The sequence below is a fragment of the Grammomys surdaster genome, unplaced genomic scaffold (assembly GCF_004785775.1).
Source record: "Grammomys surdaster isolate TR1022 unplaced genomic scaffold, NIH_TR_1.0 125863, whole genome shotgun sequence".
Lineage (NCBI taxonomy): Eukaryota > Metazoa > Chordata > Mammalia > Rodentia > Muridae > Grammomys > Grammomys surdaster.
Window position 1 is genome coordinate 3,315,834 of NW_021620689.1, and position 20,070 is coordinate 3,335,903.

At 40.1% G+C, this 20,070-nt stretch overlaps 1 protein-coding gene across 3 annotated transcripts in view; it reads left to right on the top strand.

The window, feature by feature from the left end:
• Macf1 (microtubule actin crosslinking factor 1) overlaps positions 1–20,070 on the top strand; it is a 211,707-nt gene that overhangs the window by 94,060 nt on the left and 97,577 nt on the right. For 2 of the 3 annotated variants that reach the window (XM_028790130.1, XM_028790129.1), the window contains exons 36-42: positions 9,743–9,892; positions 11,746–11,979; positions 13,305–13,529; positions 15,311–15,829; positions 16,745–16,921; positions 17,109–17,232; positions 19,436–19,644. In XM_028790130.1, coding sequence (XP_028645963.1) covers positions 9,743–9,892; positions 11,746–11,979; positions 13,305–13,529; positions 15,311–15,829; positions 16,745–16,921; positions 17,109–17,232; positions 19,436–19,644 — 1,638 coding nt within the window. Of the gene's footprint in view, positions 1–1,128; positions 1,279–4,760; positions 4,977–5,314; positions 5,465–7,233; positions 7,468–9,742; positions 9,893–11,745; positions 11,980–13,304; positions 13,530–15,310; positions 15,830–16,744; positions 16,922–17,108; positions 17,233–19,435; positions 19,645–20,070 lie in introns of all 3 variants that reach the window. The other variant, XM_028790128.1, reaches the window with a different exon arrangement.

A 20,070-nucleotide genomic window follows, 5' to 3' on the forward strand; every position in this document is an offset into this window, starting at 1 on the left:
TGTTGGATTCTGTTTTATTAGAGTTTGGGAGTATTTTTGTTTGGTTAGTTTTGATTTGGTTTTGAAACAGGGTTCAGGTATGTGACTCTAGCTGGCCTGGTGCTCATTATGTATCCTGAGGGAGGCCTCCAACTTGTGGCAATCCTCTTGCCTCTCATTCTGGGATTAAAGACACACCATCATTTCTAGCTTTTTAGTTTGTTTTTTACACACGTGTGTGCATACACACACACACACATACACACACACACACAAATTAATAATAAGAAATAAAGCCTTTTTTAAAAGAAAAAAAAATAAAGTCTCCTTTTAGTTTACCAGAGAATACTAGTTCCCAAACTATAAGTAGTATTAGCACTCAGGAGGCAGAGGCAGGCGGATCTCTGAGTTTGAGGCCAGCCTGATCTATAGGGTGAATTCTAGGACACCCAGGGATACAGAGAGAAATTCTGTTCTAAAAAAAAAACAAAAACAAACAAACAAAAAGATATAAATAGCTTTAATGCTATGATAATTCTTTTTTTTAAACTCTTCCTAGGCAAGTGCTCTATTACTACCTAGCTGTTTATCCTCAACCCTAGCTTACCGTTATAAGTCTTAATTGGATACAAAAGTCGCACATATATGTACATAGATATTTATTTTGTGTGTTAGCTATTCTCTTGTTATTAATTCACTTATCATCCATAATATAGTTGTTAGAAAATTAGGCTTTGCCCGTGAATGTCTCTCTAAAAATTGTGAGAGTTTTTGTTCACTGTTTTTATTTTTGTGACTCTAGCATTGAACTCAGGGCTTCCTATGCAACTCATATACTGCCAATATCTATCTCCAGCCTGAGAGTTCTAAAGTTAAAAACACTGAAGCTAATTTGAAATATTAGAGTGATGTTACTTGAAATCAGAATGGCTTTTAGAAGTGTTTTTAAATGATGCTTATTTATTTATAATTATGAGCTTCTGCTTTCTGAGGAAGTCACTTTATTGTGATTTTTGTCTATTGCTTAGTAATGACTCTGGCAGAATAACATATTTCATCCTGTCTATGTGTAGTAAAAATTGCTTCTTTTTAAAAAGCTGACTTTAAGGAAAACAACAGAACTTCATGAGTTTTACTTTGGTTCGACAGAATGTATTTACCCGGAGACTTTGTTTAGAACATGATGAGAAATTGGTCTCCTATCTGTCACTGTTACGGGACATTGAAATGAGAACCAAACAGATTCAACCTTTGGAGCTTAATGTGGCAGAGCTTCAAGATCTACTGGGTCAGGCCAAGGTACGTACCCAAACATTCCTCCATTCCCACTGGCTTCCAGATGGTGGCCACTAGCTAGCTACCCTGAAGACTTCAAGGTTTACAAGAACCTGCCTTTCACTCTTTCCCATTGAAAGAAAATCTTAGACTCCTTGTTAGGTATTTGCAGGATATGCTGGGTTAGAACAAGTAAGATTTTTAAGAATCATATTTGAGTATACTTTGGATAGACATGTACTACCTATATGATCTTTGATTTAATGAAGTTAAGTTCAAAAGCAGTGTGATTGGTTAAGAAATTTGAAGTAAGTTGGGCATGGTGATATATCCCTTGATTCCCAGCACTGGAAGGCCTCATTACGCACACACACATGCACACACACACACAAACACACTCACACAAATTAATAATAAGGTATAATTTTTTTTAAAAAAGGTCTACTTTTAGCTAACCTAAGAATACTAGCTCCCAAACTTCAGTAGGTAAAATCACATTGCATAAGTCCCTAAAGACCCTTTCTAGTAACACCAGAGAGCAGATACATATACAAACAAGGTTGTGAGTTGTTTAAAGTGTAAGAAGCAAATAAGCCTACAGGTTGCCAACTTGTTTCAGTAGCATAGAAGTTGCATATGTCTTTCCCCTTCTAGAAGACTAAAGGTTGTCTTCTGAAGAAAGCATCCACTTAGACTCTATAGGAAGACACAGTTGAAGGCATGGGTTCTTTCATGAAGGCATAGGATTAGATGAAGGTGATTAACCCATGAGCTTCATTTGACCCACACACCCATGGAAATCGAAGACCTAATGGTGAGCATGGGAATGATTTCCCAAGTGTAGGGCTCAACCCTATCCCCTCAGTGACGCCTATATTTATCAGACCCATCACTGCATGTAGGGTTTGTAGGCAACTTTTTAGGCAATTCAGAAATCACCACCATTTGTGTCAGTGAAATATCTTAATGGCAAAAGGCAGTTGCTGTCCAGCCTATAGACCTGAGTTCAACAATCTCCAGGACCTGCATAGCAGATGAGAAGGAATTCTTGCATGTTGTTCTCTGACCTCCACACTGTGTTTGCACTGTAGCACATGCAAACTCAATAAAATAAATAAATGAATGGATGCAATTTTAACACCATTTAAAAGACTGCAACATTAATAATAACATTGGAAAAGTATAACTGAAACGCTTTAAAACAGAAATCTAAGGACATTCTTTCCATCAGTATGAGGTAAATACATTTTGCTATTATGTATGTGTGTGTATCTTTATTTGTGAGTATATGCATGTGATTACAGGTACCTATGGAGGCCATAACTAGAGTTAACAGGTAAGTTGCCCAGCATTGGTGCAAGGAACTGTAGGTGCTCTTGACTGCTGAGCCATTTGTTTCCCTGCTGGGAAAACCAGCAGTGTTTTACTTAAATTTGTAGCTGGGTATGGGGATATATTTGCCTATAATCCTTGTACTAAAAGAAAGAGGCAGAAGGATCATCACAAGGTTGAGGCCAGCCTAGTCTACCTAGTTAGTTCCAGGCCAGCCAGGCCTACACAGTGACAATGTGTCTTACCAAAACAAAAGCCAGGCACACTGGCTATTATCCCAGTACTGGGGAGGCAGAAATAAGAGGATTCCTATAGCAGCTCACTAGGCAGTTACTCTATCCTAAACGGTGGGCTCCAGACCAATGAAAGATCTTGATTCAAAGGAGGGAGATGGAACTCCTGAAGATGACACTCCAGGTTGTCTGTAGAGTGTACATGCTGTGTGTGTGTGTGTGTGTGTGTGTGTGTGTGTGTGTGTGTGTGCGCGCGCGCATGTGTGTGTGTTAAACCAAAAAACAGATTCACAATTTCAGAAATAAAACCATCTGTACTTAGTTCATGGTGAGTTGGTTGGTTTTAGTGTTTTTTTTCCTTTTTCTTTTGTATATGTGTAGATGCACATGTGTGGTTATATACACCAGAGTGTACTCACAAGTAGGCCACAGAATTTATTTCATTGTCCTACTCTATCACCCTTCATCTTACACCCTTCAGAAAGGTCTTTCACTGAACCCAGAACTAGGATGTCAAGCAACAAACCCTAGCCATCTTCTTGTTCTTCATCTCTCTCTGCAACACTAGGGTTGCATGTGTTCATGACCATGTCCAGCTTTTTATGTGGGTTTGAACTCAGTTCTCCATGCTTCCTCAAGCAAGTGCTCTTACCTACTGAGGCATATCCCCAGTCCTATTTCAGTTGTTCAAAGAACACCAAGAAATACTGGCCTTATAGGAACTGAAGGGAAAGACCTCTAGGAAGATCAGAGAGCAGAGGTACTGAGTCCAGTGAAGACTAATTCATAGATGATCTTGGTAAAAAACGGTTTCCATCGAGTGTGAGATTTAAATGAGATGACAGGTGATTACTGAATGTCATTCTTTCCTGAAGTGTTTGTGTTGCAGGCAAGTAAAGAGGTAGGACACAGCATGACTAAGAAATGTTTTCAGAGGATTTTGGAGAAGATAAGGGAGGAGAAATTGGTAAAGATAGTAGCCAGCTCTTTTTTGTCTTGTTTTGTTTTGTTTTGTTTTTTCAAGACAGGGTTTCTCTGTATAGTCCTGGCCGTCCTGAAACTCAATCTGTAGACCAGGCTCGCCTCGAACTCAGAAATCCGCCTGCCTCTGCCTCCCAAGTGCTGGGATTAAAGGCGTGCGCCACCACCGCCCGGCAGTAGCCTGCTCTTAAGAAGAACATTAGAATGGATCAAAAGGCAGCCTTGAAAGGGAAACCAAGTCACTCATTGAGATTGAAGATGAAGATGAATACAATCGAGCTTGCAGAAGTTTGCCTTGTTTCTCAATGTCCAGTATGCAGTATAAATAGATGACTAACAGGGAAGTGAGGCTATGCCCCCACCCCTACCCCCACCCCCACCCCATAAGAACACTGTTACACTCTTCCACCACCCACTGCTGGCTTCTCTATTGAAAAGTAAGAGTGAGTGGGAAGACTGTTTCAGGTATTTTTTATATTCTTTGGTTCTTCCCCCTTAGAATTTGGATGGAAAGAGTCATCTTTTTGGTTATTTTCCCTTGAAGCACATTAATTCTACATGTCAGCTGCCTGGGAAAAGGAAAATTGACGGTCTTAGAGATGAGTCAAGGTGTAGTGGACTGAGTATTACACTGAGTCAAAACCTGAATCCAAGTCCTAACTACTCTCCTATTTCTGTTTGGTGGCCTCAGACAAAACAATCCGTGTTGTTCAGTACTGAGGAATGTTGTTGATTAGTAATTAAACTAAGGAGCCTACATAAAAAACATCTTTTAAGTCCTATGTGTACGTGGGGTGAGCTAGCACGTGTACACAGCTGATTCCCAGAAGGTAAAATTGCTACTCTGTACTGGGCATTGAGTTTAGGCCGCAAAAAAGGTAGGCATGTGCTCTTCTACTGATCCCCAGCCATGATACTGCTGACCCTGACTTTGGGGGTAACTTTACTCTGTCCCCTCAGGTATTAGACAAGGAATTAAAAGATCTGTCCACCGTGGTGACTCAGGAATTGGAGTGTGTGGATCAGATTGTTATCAGTCAGCCACAAGAAGTTCCTGCTCAGCTGTTGAAGGCATTAGAGAAAGATGCTAAGACTCTTCAGAAGTCTCTCGGCTCCGTTAGTGACTCCTGGAGTTCCAGATTCCTCCACCTCCAGAATGCTGTGGAAGTAAAAAAGGTAGTGTCTTGGTTTGGGGGTGTTTTTTTTTTTTCGTGAGCATTTTCTTCTTTTTTAAAATTTATTCTTAATTATGCATATTGAAGGCTATGTGCAGGTGTCAGCAGAGGATAGAAGGAAGGTTCTGGATCCCCTGGTACTTGAGTTACAGTATATTTGTGAGCTGCTTGGTGTGGGTGCTAGGAACTGAATTCAGGTACTTTGTAGGATTAGCAAATGCTCTTAAGCACCCAGGTATCTCTCCAGCCCTAGTACCTTGCTCATTTTTATTCCTAAATGCTCTCACAAAGCCAGGTAGATCTTGAGAGGTATAGTCTGACTTGCTGTTTATTTCCTAGACCACAATGTTAAATCAACACAAGGAACTGGAAGGCAAACTTGAAGATCTGAGAGCCTGGGTTGGTAGAACCAGTCTTACTCTGAACAGCAAGGGATATGGCACTGGAACTGATGCTGACAGCCTGAGTCACACTCTCCATCAATATGAGGTAAGCTCCCTACCCATTCCCACCACACCCTTTGACTTAGAATCCTTGTTGCCAAATCTGTCTTTATACTTAACCTTTCTTAGAAAGTCCAAATCTCCTTTTTAGAAATTGGATGAGTTATGTTTAATTCTTAAGGTTATTATACTCCTAGGAATCTGGGGCCTTTGACTATTCCTCCTTTGAAGTTATTCTCTGAGAGCCCAAAGTAAGGCTTTATATTACCAATTTTATATCTATTTTATACTGAGCAGCTAGTCTTGTCTGAAACAAGTCTGTGTCTTGTTTCTCTTTTGCCTGGTATCCGATCTTGCACAGTTTGTGGGGAGCTTTTCATTGTTGACCTAAAGTGTAAGTAGGCAAAGTTTTCTGTAGGTTAGAAGTAAATAAATCACCAAGTGGTGATAACTCATGCCCTTAATCCCAGCACTCGGGAGGCAGAGGCAGGTGGAACTCTGTGAGTCTGAGGTCAGCCTGATCTACAAAGTAAGTTTCAGGATAGCCAGAGAAATCTTGTCTTGAAAATCAACAACGATAACAAAAAGGTAAAAGAATCTTTTTACAAAGATTTTGTTTGAAGTTTTATGCATATTTATGGGGACCTGAGTGTATGTATGTGTGCCACATACATGCATGTCCCCACTGAGACCAAAATAAGGAGTCAGATCCCCAGGAACTAGAGTTACAGATGATCTTGAGCTGCTCAGTATCCTCTGGAAAAATAGTAAGTTCTCTGAACCACTGATCCATCTTTCCAGCCACCTAAAAATAAAAAGTTGTTTCTTAGTGAATCAAATAAGTAAGTTTCCTGTTGTCTCAGTATTGCCCTACAGATTACTTACTAGACAATAAAACAGATGTTTAAGCCTACCTGCAGGTTGTTTTGCCTGAATGTATGTCTGTCACCATGTGTTTGTTGTGCTCACTAAGGCCAGAAGAGGGCACTGGATCTCTTAAAACTAGAGTTTCTACCCTGCAGGTGCTGGCATTGACCTTGGGTCCTCTGGAAAGCATCCTGTGCTCTTAACTGCAGAGCCATCTCTTGAGTCTTGGATCAGAAATTAATGTTGGATTTTTCCAAAACTTTTTTTTTTTTAATTTCCAGGGTTGGTGGTATGGGCCTCTAATTTCAGCTACTTGGGAGGTTGAGCTGAAAGAATTACAAATTCAAGGCCTTTCTAGGCTATAAAATGAGGTCAGGGCCAATCTGAACAGCATAGTAAAACTCTTTAAACAATACAAAAGGAGCTAGGGCTGCAGCTCAGTGGAAAAATGGCTGCCCCATGTACACAAGGACTCAGGTCCCAGAGCTACCAAAATTAAAAAGTATGAAAAAAATTAAGCCTTAAAATTTGAATTAGGAGCCAGGGGGTGGTGGCGCATGCCTTTAATCCCAGCACTTGGGAGGCAGAGGCAGGCGGATTTCTGAGTTCGAGAGTTCAAGGCCAGCCTGGTCTACAGAGTGAGTTCCAGGACAGCCAGGGCTACACAGAGAAACCTTGTCTCGAAAAACCAAAAAAAAAAAAAAAATTGAATTGGGATAGAAAACTTGAAAGCTTGTGAAGCCAGGTCCAGTAATGGAAGCACACTGGGAATTAATGCCTTGTTCTGAGAATTTGCAAAGAACAAAAAAAGTGAGACTTGGTAGTGCTCCTTTTTGTAACCAATTATAAAATATAGAAGAATATTAACCTTTAACTCTCAAAACCAGTAGCTTTTCTATGACTAGAGAAACAAAAAGTGTTTGTTTTTTCTCTCCCCATTTGCCTTAGGATATGAAACAATCTATGGCTGAAAGGCAGTCTCAGCTGGATGTGCTTGCTTTGGATATTCAGCTCTTTATATCTGAGCACCCACAGGATCTGTCTCTTCAGCAGAGTCAGCAGATGCTCCAGTTTCTGAGTGAATTGCAGAGGTCCTTCCAAGGCCTTGTGGAACACACTGCAGCTCAGAAGGATGTGGTGCAGGGCCATCTTCAGCAAGTCCAGCAAGAAGTTCAGGTCAAGGTCAGACTGACCCAGCAACTGAGCTCAGTTTGTCTTTGGGGTTATCTTCTAGGGGTTTCCTGGCCTGCCTCCAACTTTCATGATTCCAGGAACATGGCTTTACCAACTTTAAAATTTCATGTCACACAGGCCAATGTGGTCTGGTCTGAGCTCTTTTTCTTGCTTTATATGTATGAGAGAATATATGTTTGTGTGTGATTGCATGTGCAAGTGTTTTTATTTTAGTGGGACTCTATTCTTACTATGTCCCATTGTCTCAACTTTTCATGTAAAATTGTAGCTGGCCCTTTCTTCCTATTGCTTTCCCAGCATTCATTTGAGCCTGTGAGGAGCACCTAGATACTCTGAACACTGATAAGTGTGGCTCTGAGAAATCAGTTTTATTAAAGGGCTTTAAAATTAACTCATAGTAAGATTCCCTGACAGTCTGCAAACAGCTAACAAATAATCTAATCAGAATAATACTGTTCTAGTTATTTTTTGCTGTTTTGTTTTTCAGACAGTGTCTCACTGTGCAGTGCAGGCTGACTCTGTAACCCAAGTTGGCCTTGAGCTCACAGAGATCCCCAGCCTCTGCCCACATGCTGTAATTAAAGGCATGAGCTACTATGTCCTACCCTTGTTTTGGGGATACTTAAGTTATTATTTTCTTGCACTTTTCTACATGCTGAAGTGCTCAGTTTTTCACAGTGGAACACAATATACAAAAGCAGAGTTGATGTTTCTTTTCTTATATATATTTGACTATCATACCAATTCTTACCATAAGTCTCCTGTTGCAAATTTAAATCCAATACAATTCAGTGTCTAGTAACATCATAGACATAGGCTGTCTTCAGTGATGATTTTGTTATCTCTGCCATTGGATACATTGGTGTCCAGCAAGTGACAGCATTGTCATGATCCCCTGGAAATTTGTCTCAAGGGCTTCTGTATTATACAAAGTATAGTTCAGCTTTTGAGTGAAACTTAAAGAAAACTAGGTTAGTCTATGCCTTCCGTCCCTTGCTACTGTCTAATTATTTCAACTATGCTAAATTGAAATAAATCCTGATGAAATATTTCAGGTCTTTCTCCATACCTGAACTTTGTGCAATGAACTCTTTATATAGTGTAGTGTATTATGTGGATAATTAATAAAGCAGATTGGTCTGAGCCACCTTAAGCTTAATTGCAGCAGATAATAGAATTGCATGTGAACATTCTGAACATGGGATTAATTCCACAGTGTGCATTAACATTGTCAGGAATGCTCTGCCTCTCTCTGTATTTGCTCTGTGTGTGTGCTTTAACTTGTTTGCTTTGCCTTTTTCAGATTCAGTCTGCACTCATCCTAACCCATGAAGATCCTGTTGTACAGCTGAAGAGCTCTTTGGAGCTCTCTTCCAGTGCCCTTCTGTTTTTCATAAAAAGGGGGAGTGAGGGCCAGCATGGGTACCTGTTTGTAAGTGCAGGTGACTATGAGATCAGAATGCCATCAGAAACCAATCTGGTAGAAACTGTTTTTAGAAGATGATCAGGAGAACACATCATGCTCAATTGTTGCTCAGTCAGGTGCTTTATTGTCATGGAACTGACATGACAGATGGGAAAAGGATCAGGCATGGAAACATATCCCCCCACCCCCTCTGGCCCTGACTTTTCTAGTGGCATTAGTGTAGACACCCAAAAGATTGAGGCAGTTGCTATTCTTGGGCAGTTTTCTCCTTAAAATAACCAACTCCTTCTCCTCAAGCCTGCCATGTAATCGTTCTATTTAATGGTTCTTCTGTAGTTGTGAGGCATTTGATTTATAAAGTCAGTTCAATTATTAAGAACCTCATTTGGCTAATCAATTATCAAGACTCTTGGGGTTTTTTGTTCTAATTCTTTTACTTTTCCACATTTCTGACTTAATGTGTATAGCAAATCCTCTTGTTTTAAAGGAAGAACTTCTCAGAGAGACAAATTTATCATCATCACCACTGTCATGTGGTTTCAATGTTGTCCATTCCAAAGATGGTAACAGCTGCCTCCACAGGAGCTTCCAAACTCAATCTGGAACTAGCAGCACCTCTCTACCACTATCTGACTGTCACTCCAACTGCACACCCACATAGCAGACTGCCCAGATGAGGGAGCTTCCAGGATATGATTTCTGTGCCTTTTTCTATTCCAATTTTTCACCACCGTTTTCATTTTTGATATGTAATTATCATTTTTACATTTCAGGAAATTAACTTGTATTTGTAAAATGAGAGGTAATTATTTCTTGACTCCTGTACATTTTAATTAGACTCTGCAGAAACAACAAGAGACCTGCCATAAGAAGCTGGAGGACCTTTGCCACTGGGTAGGACAGGCAGAAAGAGCACTGGTGAGGCACCAGGATGGAGCCTCTCAGCAAGAGCTTTCTGCTCTGCAGCAGAACCAAAGTGACTTGAAGGTCAGTATGAGTTAACCCGCCTTGTCATTCCTCTAGTAAGTGTTTGCTCCATTACAGTGCTCAGTGGCGATATTAGTGGTAAACAGACATTACTGCCCTCATGAAGTTTCACAGTTTGGTGAAAGAGATAGACAAGTAGACAGATTATAACCATTACATGCAGAAAAGTAAAGTTACATGAGAACATCTGCCAGAAAGTTGACTTCAAAGAGTGTCAGGTAAACTGAAAAGTGGTGTATAAAGCAGAATTAGTACACCATGGTGGAGCAGGTAGAAAATATACCAGGCAGGGACTCTGAGCATAACGTCGTCAAGAATTGAAAGGAGGCCCCTTTGCTGGACTGCAAAGAACAAGAGGAAGATTAGTGAAAGTGGAGATCAGAGACGTAGATGTTGCTCTTATCCTGGATTTGTAGGCCATGTTAGGGAACAAAGATGATAACCAGGAGAATAGTCTCTCTGTCCGCTAAACCCTAAAGAAAGGAGTGGGTATTTTCCAAGCCCCCCCAGTCAGTCCCCGAAAGCAGATGTGAGTGAACACTATGTACTCATAGATAGATAATACAGTTTAATTTATAAATTAGGCACAATGAAAGATAGATCCATAACTAAAATTAGAACAATTATTACATATTCTGTAATAAAATCATCATTACTTTTGCCCTTTGGTACCATTGTTATATGAGGATTCTTGGCATATAAGTGCCATAATAGCACGACAGATGACTCTATGTGTGACTAATATGCAAGTAACATGTACAGCTTGGATGCACTAGACAAAGGAGCTCTTCACATCTCAGACTAAGGAGAGCAAGATGAAGTGATTTTTAAAAAATTGTTTACTGTGTATGGGTATATTATATATGTTGTCTATATGTGTGTACATATATGACCACATGTTTGCAGTACCCTTAGAGGTGTTAGGTCCTCTGGAACTGCAGTTTTGCATGGTTGTGAGCTGCCATGTGCATACTAGGAACTGAGTCCAGGTCCTCACCAAGAAGAAGTTCTCTTAACTCCTAAGTCTCCCTCCACCCCACCCTACCCCTCTCCTTTTAGACAGGAGCCTTGGCTGGCCTAGAATTTGCTATGTAGACCTAACTAGCTTTGAACTCATGAAGACTGAGCACCTCTGCCTCCTGAGTGCTAGGATTAAAGGTATACCATCATGCCTACTAGGAATGAGTTTCAATCACTTAACTCAGAATGGTACACTTAGGAAATGTGGAAAAACTTATGAAATTTTTATTTAATAATTTTAGATCATAATTGATCATGAAGAACTCAAACCTTGCCAAGTACAAGTATGGAGACTGGCTGGTCTACTATCCAAGACTGGCAGGCTTCACTCTGCTAGAATCATGTCATCCTTTTATTTCTTCTATTTGCCATTCCAGCATTTTTTAATTTTAAATTTATTTTTTATATATCATTATTGGAAATGCATCTCTCTCCATATTGCCCCTTTATCCCCTTGTGTGTGTCCCACATCATGCTTTTGGAGGTCAGTGACAACTGTTCAGAGGCAGAGGCAGGTATATCTCAGTGAGTTCCAGGCCAGCCTGGTCTACAGACCTAGTTTCAGGGTAGACAAAGCTACACAGAGAAACCCTGTTTTGAAAATAACAAAAAACAAAAACAAAGAAAAGAAAGAAAATAATTCTCTTTGAAGACAAGTAAAAAATTTTGAACTATTTAACACTGAATTCTTGGTTTTGTTTTGGTTTTTGGTTTTGATATAAGCCATAAGTAAATTATGATCAAAATGTCAGTGGTTATATACATATATGTCATCCTTATAGAAGACTGAAAGGACTAAAGATAAAGGCAGTCATCTTTGTTTCTTTGTTAAGGATTTGCAGGGTGACATTCAGAATCATTCCACCTCATTTGCCACCGCTGTCAAAGATATCGAAGGCTTCTTGGAAGAGAACCAGACCAAGCTGAGCCCCCAGGAGCTGACAGCTCTTCGAGAAAAACTTCATCAGGCAAAGGAGCAATATGAGGTTCTCCAGGAACGGACACGAGTGGCTCAGAAGGAGCTGGAGGAAGCAGTGACGTCAGCCTTACAGCAGGAGACAGAGAAGGTAACTGGCCTGCTACTGGTTTTCCAAAGCCATATCAGGTCAGTCTTTAGAGTCACAGAAGAGGTCTTTAGGAGCAAGCCTGAGAGTCAGTATTTTCATTTCTGAAAATATCTAGGAGTTCAGGTCAGGAATGGTTGGTAAAAAGTGTATTTTACCAAAAGTAAAATTAAAACTTGCTAGCTCTACCTATAGTTTCTACTTTGGCTTTGATACAGTATTAGAAGGAAAAAGCAGGTGATATGGTTTTTTTGCCTGAATATTGATTGGTGACCTATGAGTATTAGCAAAATATCTATGAGGCTGCAAAGATGGCTCAGCAATTAAGAGCACTAGTTGTTCTTCCAATAGTCCTGAGTTCAGTTCCCAGCAACCATGTGGTAGCTCACAATCATCTATAATAGAATCCAATTCTCTCTTTTGGTGTATATAAAAATGTACTCATATAAATAAATCTTAAGCCGGGCAGTGGTGGCGCACGCCTTTAATCCCAGCACTTGGGAGGCAGAGGCAGGCGGATTTCTGAGTTCAAGAGTTCGAGGCTAGCCTCGTCTACAGAGTGAGTTCCAGGACAGACAGGGCTACACAGAGAAACCCTGTCTCAAAAAATAATAATAATAAATCTTAAAAAAATATATCTCTATGGAGTCATTTGGGGGTCACAGGCTTTGTTTCCAGGCAGCTGTATACTTAGAGTGTGGAGTGTGGGACTAAGAGAACTGCTGGTTGAATCGACTCTTTCCTTTCTTCAGCCTAGGACTCCTGTACTAATGAGAGAGTAGGCATCATGGGAAGGGGAAGTAAACCACCTGAAGATGAATATTAAAATAAATGAATAGACAACACAACTTGTTCAAGTCAATATTTGAAAAACTAGTGAGAGATGAATTTGAGAGATGAATTCTATTCTATTTGGCTGAGATAAAGATGACAGAAGTCATCTCTTCAGTGAAGAGCTGCCAACTAAGAACTGTGCCTATGGTGGCTCTTCCTCTTCCAGTGTATCACCTCTACATAGTTAGGAAACCTGGCAGGGTTGGCAGGGCCTTCCCAAATCTGACATTTTCTCATTTTGTTTGTTTTGTGGAGATGTTTTTGGTTATTTTTCTTTAAGCAGTAAGCTATTGAAGAAATCTGGAATTTATTTCAAATAACTATTTTCACAGATTCTAGTAGATCGTAATTCTTTTTTGTATGAAAAGATTTTACACCCAGACTAGAGCATTGGTTTTTCTTTAGCACAGAGCTCCTCTCTCACTTTGACTTTGAACCAGTGCTCTCATAGTGAAGTGCCTAAGAGTTCTCACTGGCATTCTTCTGGATTTCAGAGTAAAGTAGCAACGGAGCTGGCAGAGAACAAGAGGAAGATTGATGCTCTCTTGGACTGGGTGACTTCTGTGGGGTCCTCTGATAGACAGCCACAGACTAGCCTTCCAGGAATGGAGCAGTTCTCTGGAGCTTGCCTGGAAAAACAAGCCTTGAATACCACTGATGGTTTTGTGGATGTGAACCAAGTACCAGAGAAACTGGACAGGCAGTATGAGTTAATGAAGGTAAGGGTGTTAACTTCTCTTTGCCATGGTTGTAGCAAGCAACCTATCTCACTCTAGAAAGCAGATCACAGCTTTAGTGTGTCTTTGGTATATCAGCAGCTTAGACACCGTTGACTGTTCTTGAAATACATTCTCCTCTGGCTTCTTGAGCTTTATTTCACCCTAATCATCCTTCTTTTCCTTTGGCCAGCCTTTGAGATACTGTTATATTTCCAGTAGGTCCCAGCCCTCTTCTCATCTGTCATAATATGCTTTCCTGGGCCTGGAAAGATAGCTCAGTTGATAAACTATTTGCAACAGAAGCGTGAGAATCCATGTTTGATCATCAGAACCCATGATAAAATGTTAGGCCTGGTGGTGCAGGCTAGTAATCCTAGCATGTGGGAGATAAGGAAGGGGACTCCCTGAGGGATGGGGGTTCCAGCCACCTTAGCCTCCAGGTAGAAAGGAAAGAGTAACTAAAAAAAATCAGATAGACAGCTTATGAGGAACAGTGCCCAGAACTGATCTCTGGCTACACCTGAGTCACATAAACAAACACACATCCAAAAAACAATATGTTTTTCTTGGATACCCTTGTCCATGTGTAGTACTTCAGTTACCAATATTGACAAATTCCATGTAACTATTTATCTTCAGTTGACATCTATATCTATATCTCCAACTGCCTCTTTGCAACCTGTAACCACACATATTTCAACCTGAAAACAGAATTCTTCTGTAATCTCCAATCTGACTTGACCTGCCTGTCCGTTCAACCTGTTTTTTGTACATTCTTACGTAATTGTTCAAACTAGTAATAATTCCAGATTTCTCTCTGTCCATCACTCTCCCATATTAAGTCATTGTACTTCTAAGAAGTTGTGTCCCTGAATAACTTTCTTTTACCTTCATATTAAGTCCATATTTTTCCTATGGTTCCCTGTCCTCACTACCTCCCTCTGAAGATTGGTTCCTACTTATTTGACCTCATCACTCATTTTTCTTCACATTTCAGTCTCCTGAAGTGTTGCTTACTCGTTTTTTTTTTTTTTTTTTTTTTTTTTTTTTTTTTTTGGTTTTTTTGAGACAGGGTTTCTCTGTGTAGCCCTGGCTGTCCTAGAACTCACTCTGTAGACCAGGCTGGCCTCGAACTCAGAAATCCTCTTGCCTCTGCCTCCCAAGTGCTGGGATTAAAGATGTGCACCACCACTGCCCGGTGTGTTGCTTACTCTTAAAACTTTTCTGTCCTCTTAAATGTCAAAAATTAAGGAAGAAGTGGCTCCTGATTAATTTTTGCTTTTTTGTTTATTCTTCAGATCCTAATTTACAGTTTACTTCCTCTGAAAAGCACTTCCGCACTACTCTTCCATTGAGGATATTCTTTCCACCTTGTGTTGTCACTCATTCTATTTGTATATTCTTATGTACTTCAATGTAGACTTTAGTCACATCTGACTCTTAACTCATTACATAACTTCAGTGGGGACCTGTAACATCTTTTTGGTATTCACATATCTCATCTTAAGTATGGTATTGTCTATCTACATGGTAGGGGTTTTATAATTTGTTTTGTTTTTTTTTTTTGAGATAGGATCTCACTATCTCACAGAGATAGCTTTTGCTCACCTTGAACTCACAGAGATTAAAAGCACGTGCCACCATACCCGGCCCTATAAGAGAGTGGTGTTTTGAAAGAGGTAGAGCCCACTCTACCTCCAGCATCTCTACCTCCAGCTGTAAATATTACTAAATTGTTTATGTTTTCCTACTGATGGTCTTTGGGCTTGTTTACTCACCAGACACGTCACCAAGAATTGCTGTCTCAGCAGCAGAATTTCATTGTGGCCACACAATCAGCTCAGTCCTTCCTGGACCAACACAGTCACAATCTTACACCTGAGGAACGACAGATGCTTCAAGAGAAGCTAGGTGAGCTTAAGGAGCAATATGCAGCTTCCCTGGCCCAGTCAGAGGCAGAGCTGAAGCAAACACAGACTCTAAGAGATGAACTGCAGAAGTTCCTGCAAGACCACAGGGAATTTGAAAACTGGCTGGAACGATCTGAGAATGAACTGGATAGTATGCATAAGGGAGGCAGCAGTCCTGAAGCTCTGAACTCCTTGCGAAAGCGGCAAGGAAGCTTCTCAGAGGATGTCATTTCCCACAAAGGAGACTTGAGATTTGTGACTATCTCAGGACAGAAAGTCTTAGAAACGGAAAACAATTTTGAGGAAGGCCAAGAGCCATCAGCCACCAGAAACTTAGTGAATGAAAAACTGAAGGATGCAACAGAAAGATACACTACTCTCCACACTAAGGTAAGGAAAGGATCACCCCCCCCCATCAACCTTCAGGGAAAAAATTATGGCTGTCCTCAAACAACTATGAGTAATTCCTAAGGCTCAAAATATGAGTCATAAGACACAGTATATGTGAACCAAAGGAAAATGGGTTTCATCAACTATAGAAAAATTCAGACTCTGTGGGTCCATGGTCTAACACCTAATTCTGCTAATGTTGGGAATATGTATCACATCATTGGTGGAGATAGAGGTGCTCATCTTCCTGTATCCTGTCCAATATCTTAGACTTATAAGACACATGGCACAGCAAAATTTAAGCCAACTGCAATCTTTTTTCTTAGACAATTTGTTCTAGGATGAATCCTTATCTTTCTGAAAATCAAAAAAAAATTTATTCCTTCTAAAGTTTAGAATTTACTACACACTACTCTTTATCTTTCTGTCAACATCTCTAATCTCCCAAAAGGAACATTTTTTTTCCACTTTTAAGTTCTTACTTTTGTCTTTAGTATGATGTATATATTTTTTTAATATTTATTTATTTATTTTATTGATGAGTACACTGTAGCTGTCTTTAGACACACCAGAAGAGGGCATCCAATCTCATTACGGATGGTTGTGAGCCACCATGTGGTTGCTGGGATTTGAACTCAGGACCTCTGGAAGAGCAGTCAGTACTCTTAACCGCTGAGCCATCTCTCCAGCCCATGATGTATATTTCTTTGGTTGTGTGTCATCCAACTCATTAAGTCTTCCTGGGCTTTTAAAGGGTGAGATGAAGTGTACAGTACAAGCAATGGTCCATCCTGCTTGTGGACAGTTAATTCATTGTGTAAAGTTGTAGTCAGTTCTCTGTAGCCAGGAAAGACTCTTTCTTTGGACTCTATTCTGGAAGCTACTACTTTTGACTTCTTTATTTCTTTGGCATAGTGTGCACGATTGGGCTCTCATCTGAACATGCTGCTAGGCCAGTATCAGCAATTCCAGAGCAGTGCTGACAGCCTGCAGGCCTGGATGGTGACTTGTGAGGCCAGTGTGGAGAAGCTCCTCTCAGACACTGTTGCCTCTGACCCTGGGATCCTGCAACAGCAGCTTGCAACAACAAAGGTAGGCAGATTCAGACCATGTTTGTATGTCAAGGTCTTATATTTCATGGCTTAGTGGGAACTAATAAAAGTAAATACTACTAAAAATACATTAATTGAGACATCTTAGGCAAGATCAGATTCATAAATTCTTTGTTTTTTTGTTTGTTTGTTTTGGTTTGATTTTTGCTATTCTTTTGGGCAAGCAGCAGTTACAGGAAGACTTGGCTGAACACCAAGTACCTGTAGAAAAGCTTCAAAAAGCAGCTCATGACCTAATGGACATTGAAGGAGAGCCAGCCTTGGACCGTAAGCCTATTCAAGAAACTACAGGTACGAAGCAGCACAGTATTCCTCCCCTTAGGTCTACTGTAATCTTTGTTTTGTAGTACATAGCAAACTGTGTGAATAGGTATCCAGAACACTAAGCTAAGGGCAGGGGACATGTGTAGGGGGCAGTTCTGAATCTTTAATCAGGAATCTACAAGTACTAATGCTGAAGGTCCTGTTCACCAATTGGTTTTTGATCCATCAATAATGATGTTAGCCAATGGCTGGGTTAGTAGGGGACAAATTACGTATGCCCTAATTAGTCATTGCTAGCCAAGGCATTTTGAGAATAATTGACATGCTGTGTGTGTGTGTGTGTGTGTGTGTGTGTGTGTTTCTTCAATCCACGGATCCAGGATAACTCCTAAGTGGGTGCAAGCATGTGACCCACCAGGAACACAAGGTGGGTAGCAAAAGCTACATGCAACATGCATGTATAAGGTGTCATGAAATAGCTTACTTTCCAGTGAACTCTATTACTACACTTTCAATGGCTTTCACTCTATGGCTTCAACTCTTTCAGTATCTGCTGTCAGTGAACCCTGTTTCTTTCATTTTCTAAGGAGACTCACTATTCCCAAGTTTTACTGCCTTTGACATTTCTCCTGTTTCTTACCTGACATTTATTTCATTGTACTCTACATGAGTGATGAAATCTTGTTTATCTTTCCAGATTTCATCAGCAGTACATTGTAGTGGCTTTAGTCAGTACATTATGTGTTTGAAAATTGATAAGAGGATGGATTTTTAAACGTTCTTACGTGCTAAATAGCCCAGCAGTGGTGGCGCACGCCTTTAATCCCAGCACTTGGGAGGCAGAGGCAGGCAGATTTCTGAGTTCAAGGGTTCGAAGCCACCCTGGTCTACAGAGTGAGTTCCAGGACAGCCAGGGCTACACAGAGAAACCCTGTCTCAAAAAACCAAAAAAAAAAAAGAAAAGTGCTAAGTATGTGAGGTAGCTATATTACTAACATGATGTAGTCATTCCATAATATATGTGCATCTTAAAATATATTTTGTATACCAAAAATATTTCTTATCAGATTTACTTACAACAGGTGGGGGAGGGAAGAAAGGAGACAGGACTGAGAGCTTATGGCCTTTGTTAAATCCTAACCAGTAACTCTGTGTCTTAGTTACTTTTCTATGATAAAACACCATGACCAAGGCAACTTATAAAGGAAAATATTTAACTTTGGCTTACTATTCTAGAAGAATAGAGTTCATGATGGCAGAGCAAAGGCATGTTGGCAGGAACAGCTGAGAGCTCATATCTTGAACCACAAGATAGATACACAGAAAAAGAGTACACTAGGCATGGGAGGAGGCTTTGTTTTGGAACCGTAAATAAAACCACCCTCAGTAGCACACTTCCTCCAACAAGGCCACACCTCTACTTCCTGCCAGCTGGGGACCAAGTATTTAAATGGTCACAACTTACCATCTCATCAAACGACTACACGCTATCATTAAAAAGAAAGAAACAAGCAAAGAATTATTTTGACTTTCTCTAGGACATGCTTTTAGTACTAATGTAGTACTCGGGGCTTTATTACAGTTAGTTATGTTTTTCTCTGCCTATGCTGATTTGCAACCTTAATTTTGTTAAGACCAGAGACTTTATTTTAATTATCTTTAGGGCTTGGCATATTGCATAACTTCTGGTTCTTATTAAATGCCAAATTGCTAATTAATTGAATTTGGCTACTTTACTAATATTCTTCAAAAATACTCCATTTGTTTTAATATTATTTTTTATTAATATATACAATTTAAACTTTACTTTCTGAGTATTTTGTTTGAGTTTTTGTTTTGTTTTGTTTTTATTTGAGCAGGGTCATTATGTAGCGCTGTCTGTCCTGGAGCTCACAATATAGACCCGGGGACCTCCTATTTACAGAATCCTCTTGCTTTTTAATTCCTAGTAATGAGATTAAAGGTATACACTATTAGGCTACTATCTACCTACCTATCTATCTCTATATTTCTTTATTCATTTCTTTATTTTGGGGGAGAATCAGAGACTTGCTATGTATGTGGGCTAGCCTTGAACTCACTATATAGATCAGGCTGGCCTCAAAGTCCATCTGCCTCAGCCTCCTGAATACCAGATTACAGGCATATCCTACCACACTCACCTTTTAATCTTAAAAATACCTTATAAAAATAGCATCTACTATTTTTTCTCATGGCCTCAATTTTCCAGATTCCATATTCAATCGCTTCCAGAGCCTCTCTTGTAGCTTGGCTGAGCGGTCTGCTTTGCTGCAGAAGGCAATTGCTCAGTCTCAGAGTGTTCAGGAAAGTATGGAGAGCCTGCTGCAGTTCATGAGGGAAGTTGAACAAAACCTGGAAGGGGAGCAGGTGGCAACACTCTCATCAGGAGTTATCCAAGAAGCCTTGGCCAACAACATGGTAAGAAAGCTTTCTCCTGAGAGTTACACTAGGAGATGTGTTTGCTATTTCTATAATAATATAACTTTGAGAAAGTAACAGGAGAATAATTCCTGTCCAAGAATCTTGTAATAAGACTTGAAGGTGATGACTAATCCATGTAGACATTTCCGCTACTGGGGCTGAAAATGTAACTCAGTGAAAGAATGCATGCTTGTTAACATAAGGAAGATCCTGAGTTCAATCTTCAACACCATAAAAAAGACAGAAAAATTTTCTTCCTAATTTCCAAACTACTGTTGAACCCAAGGAAAAGTGGTGGGAGCAAAATAATTTGGTGAAGTGGATGGAGAAATAAAGGATGTGCCATTCTTCAGGCTCAGTTACAGTCCTCCAGTCTCCTCGAGCATGACATTATTACAAAGTTAGCATTGATGGCTCAGCTAT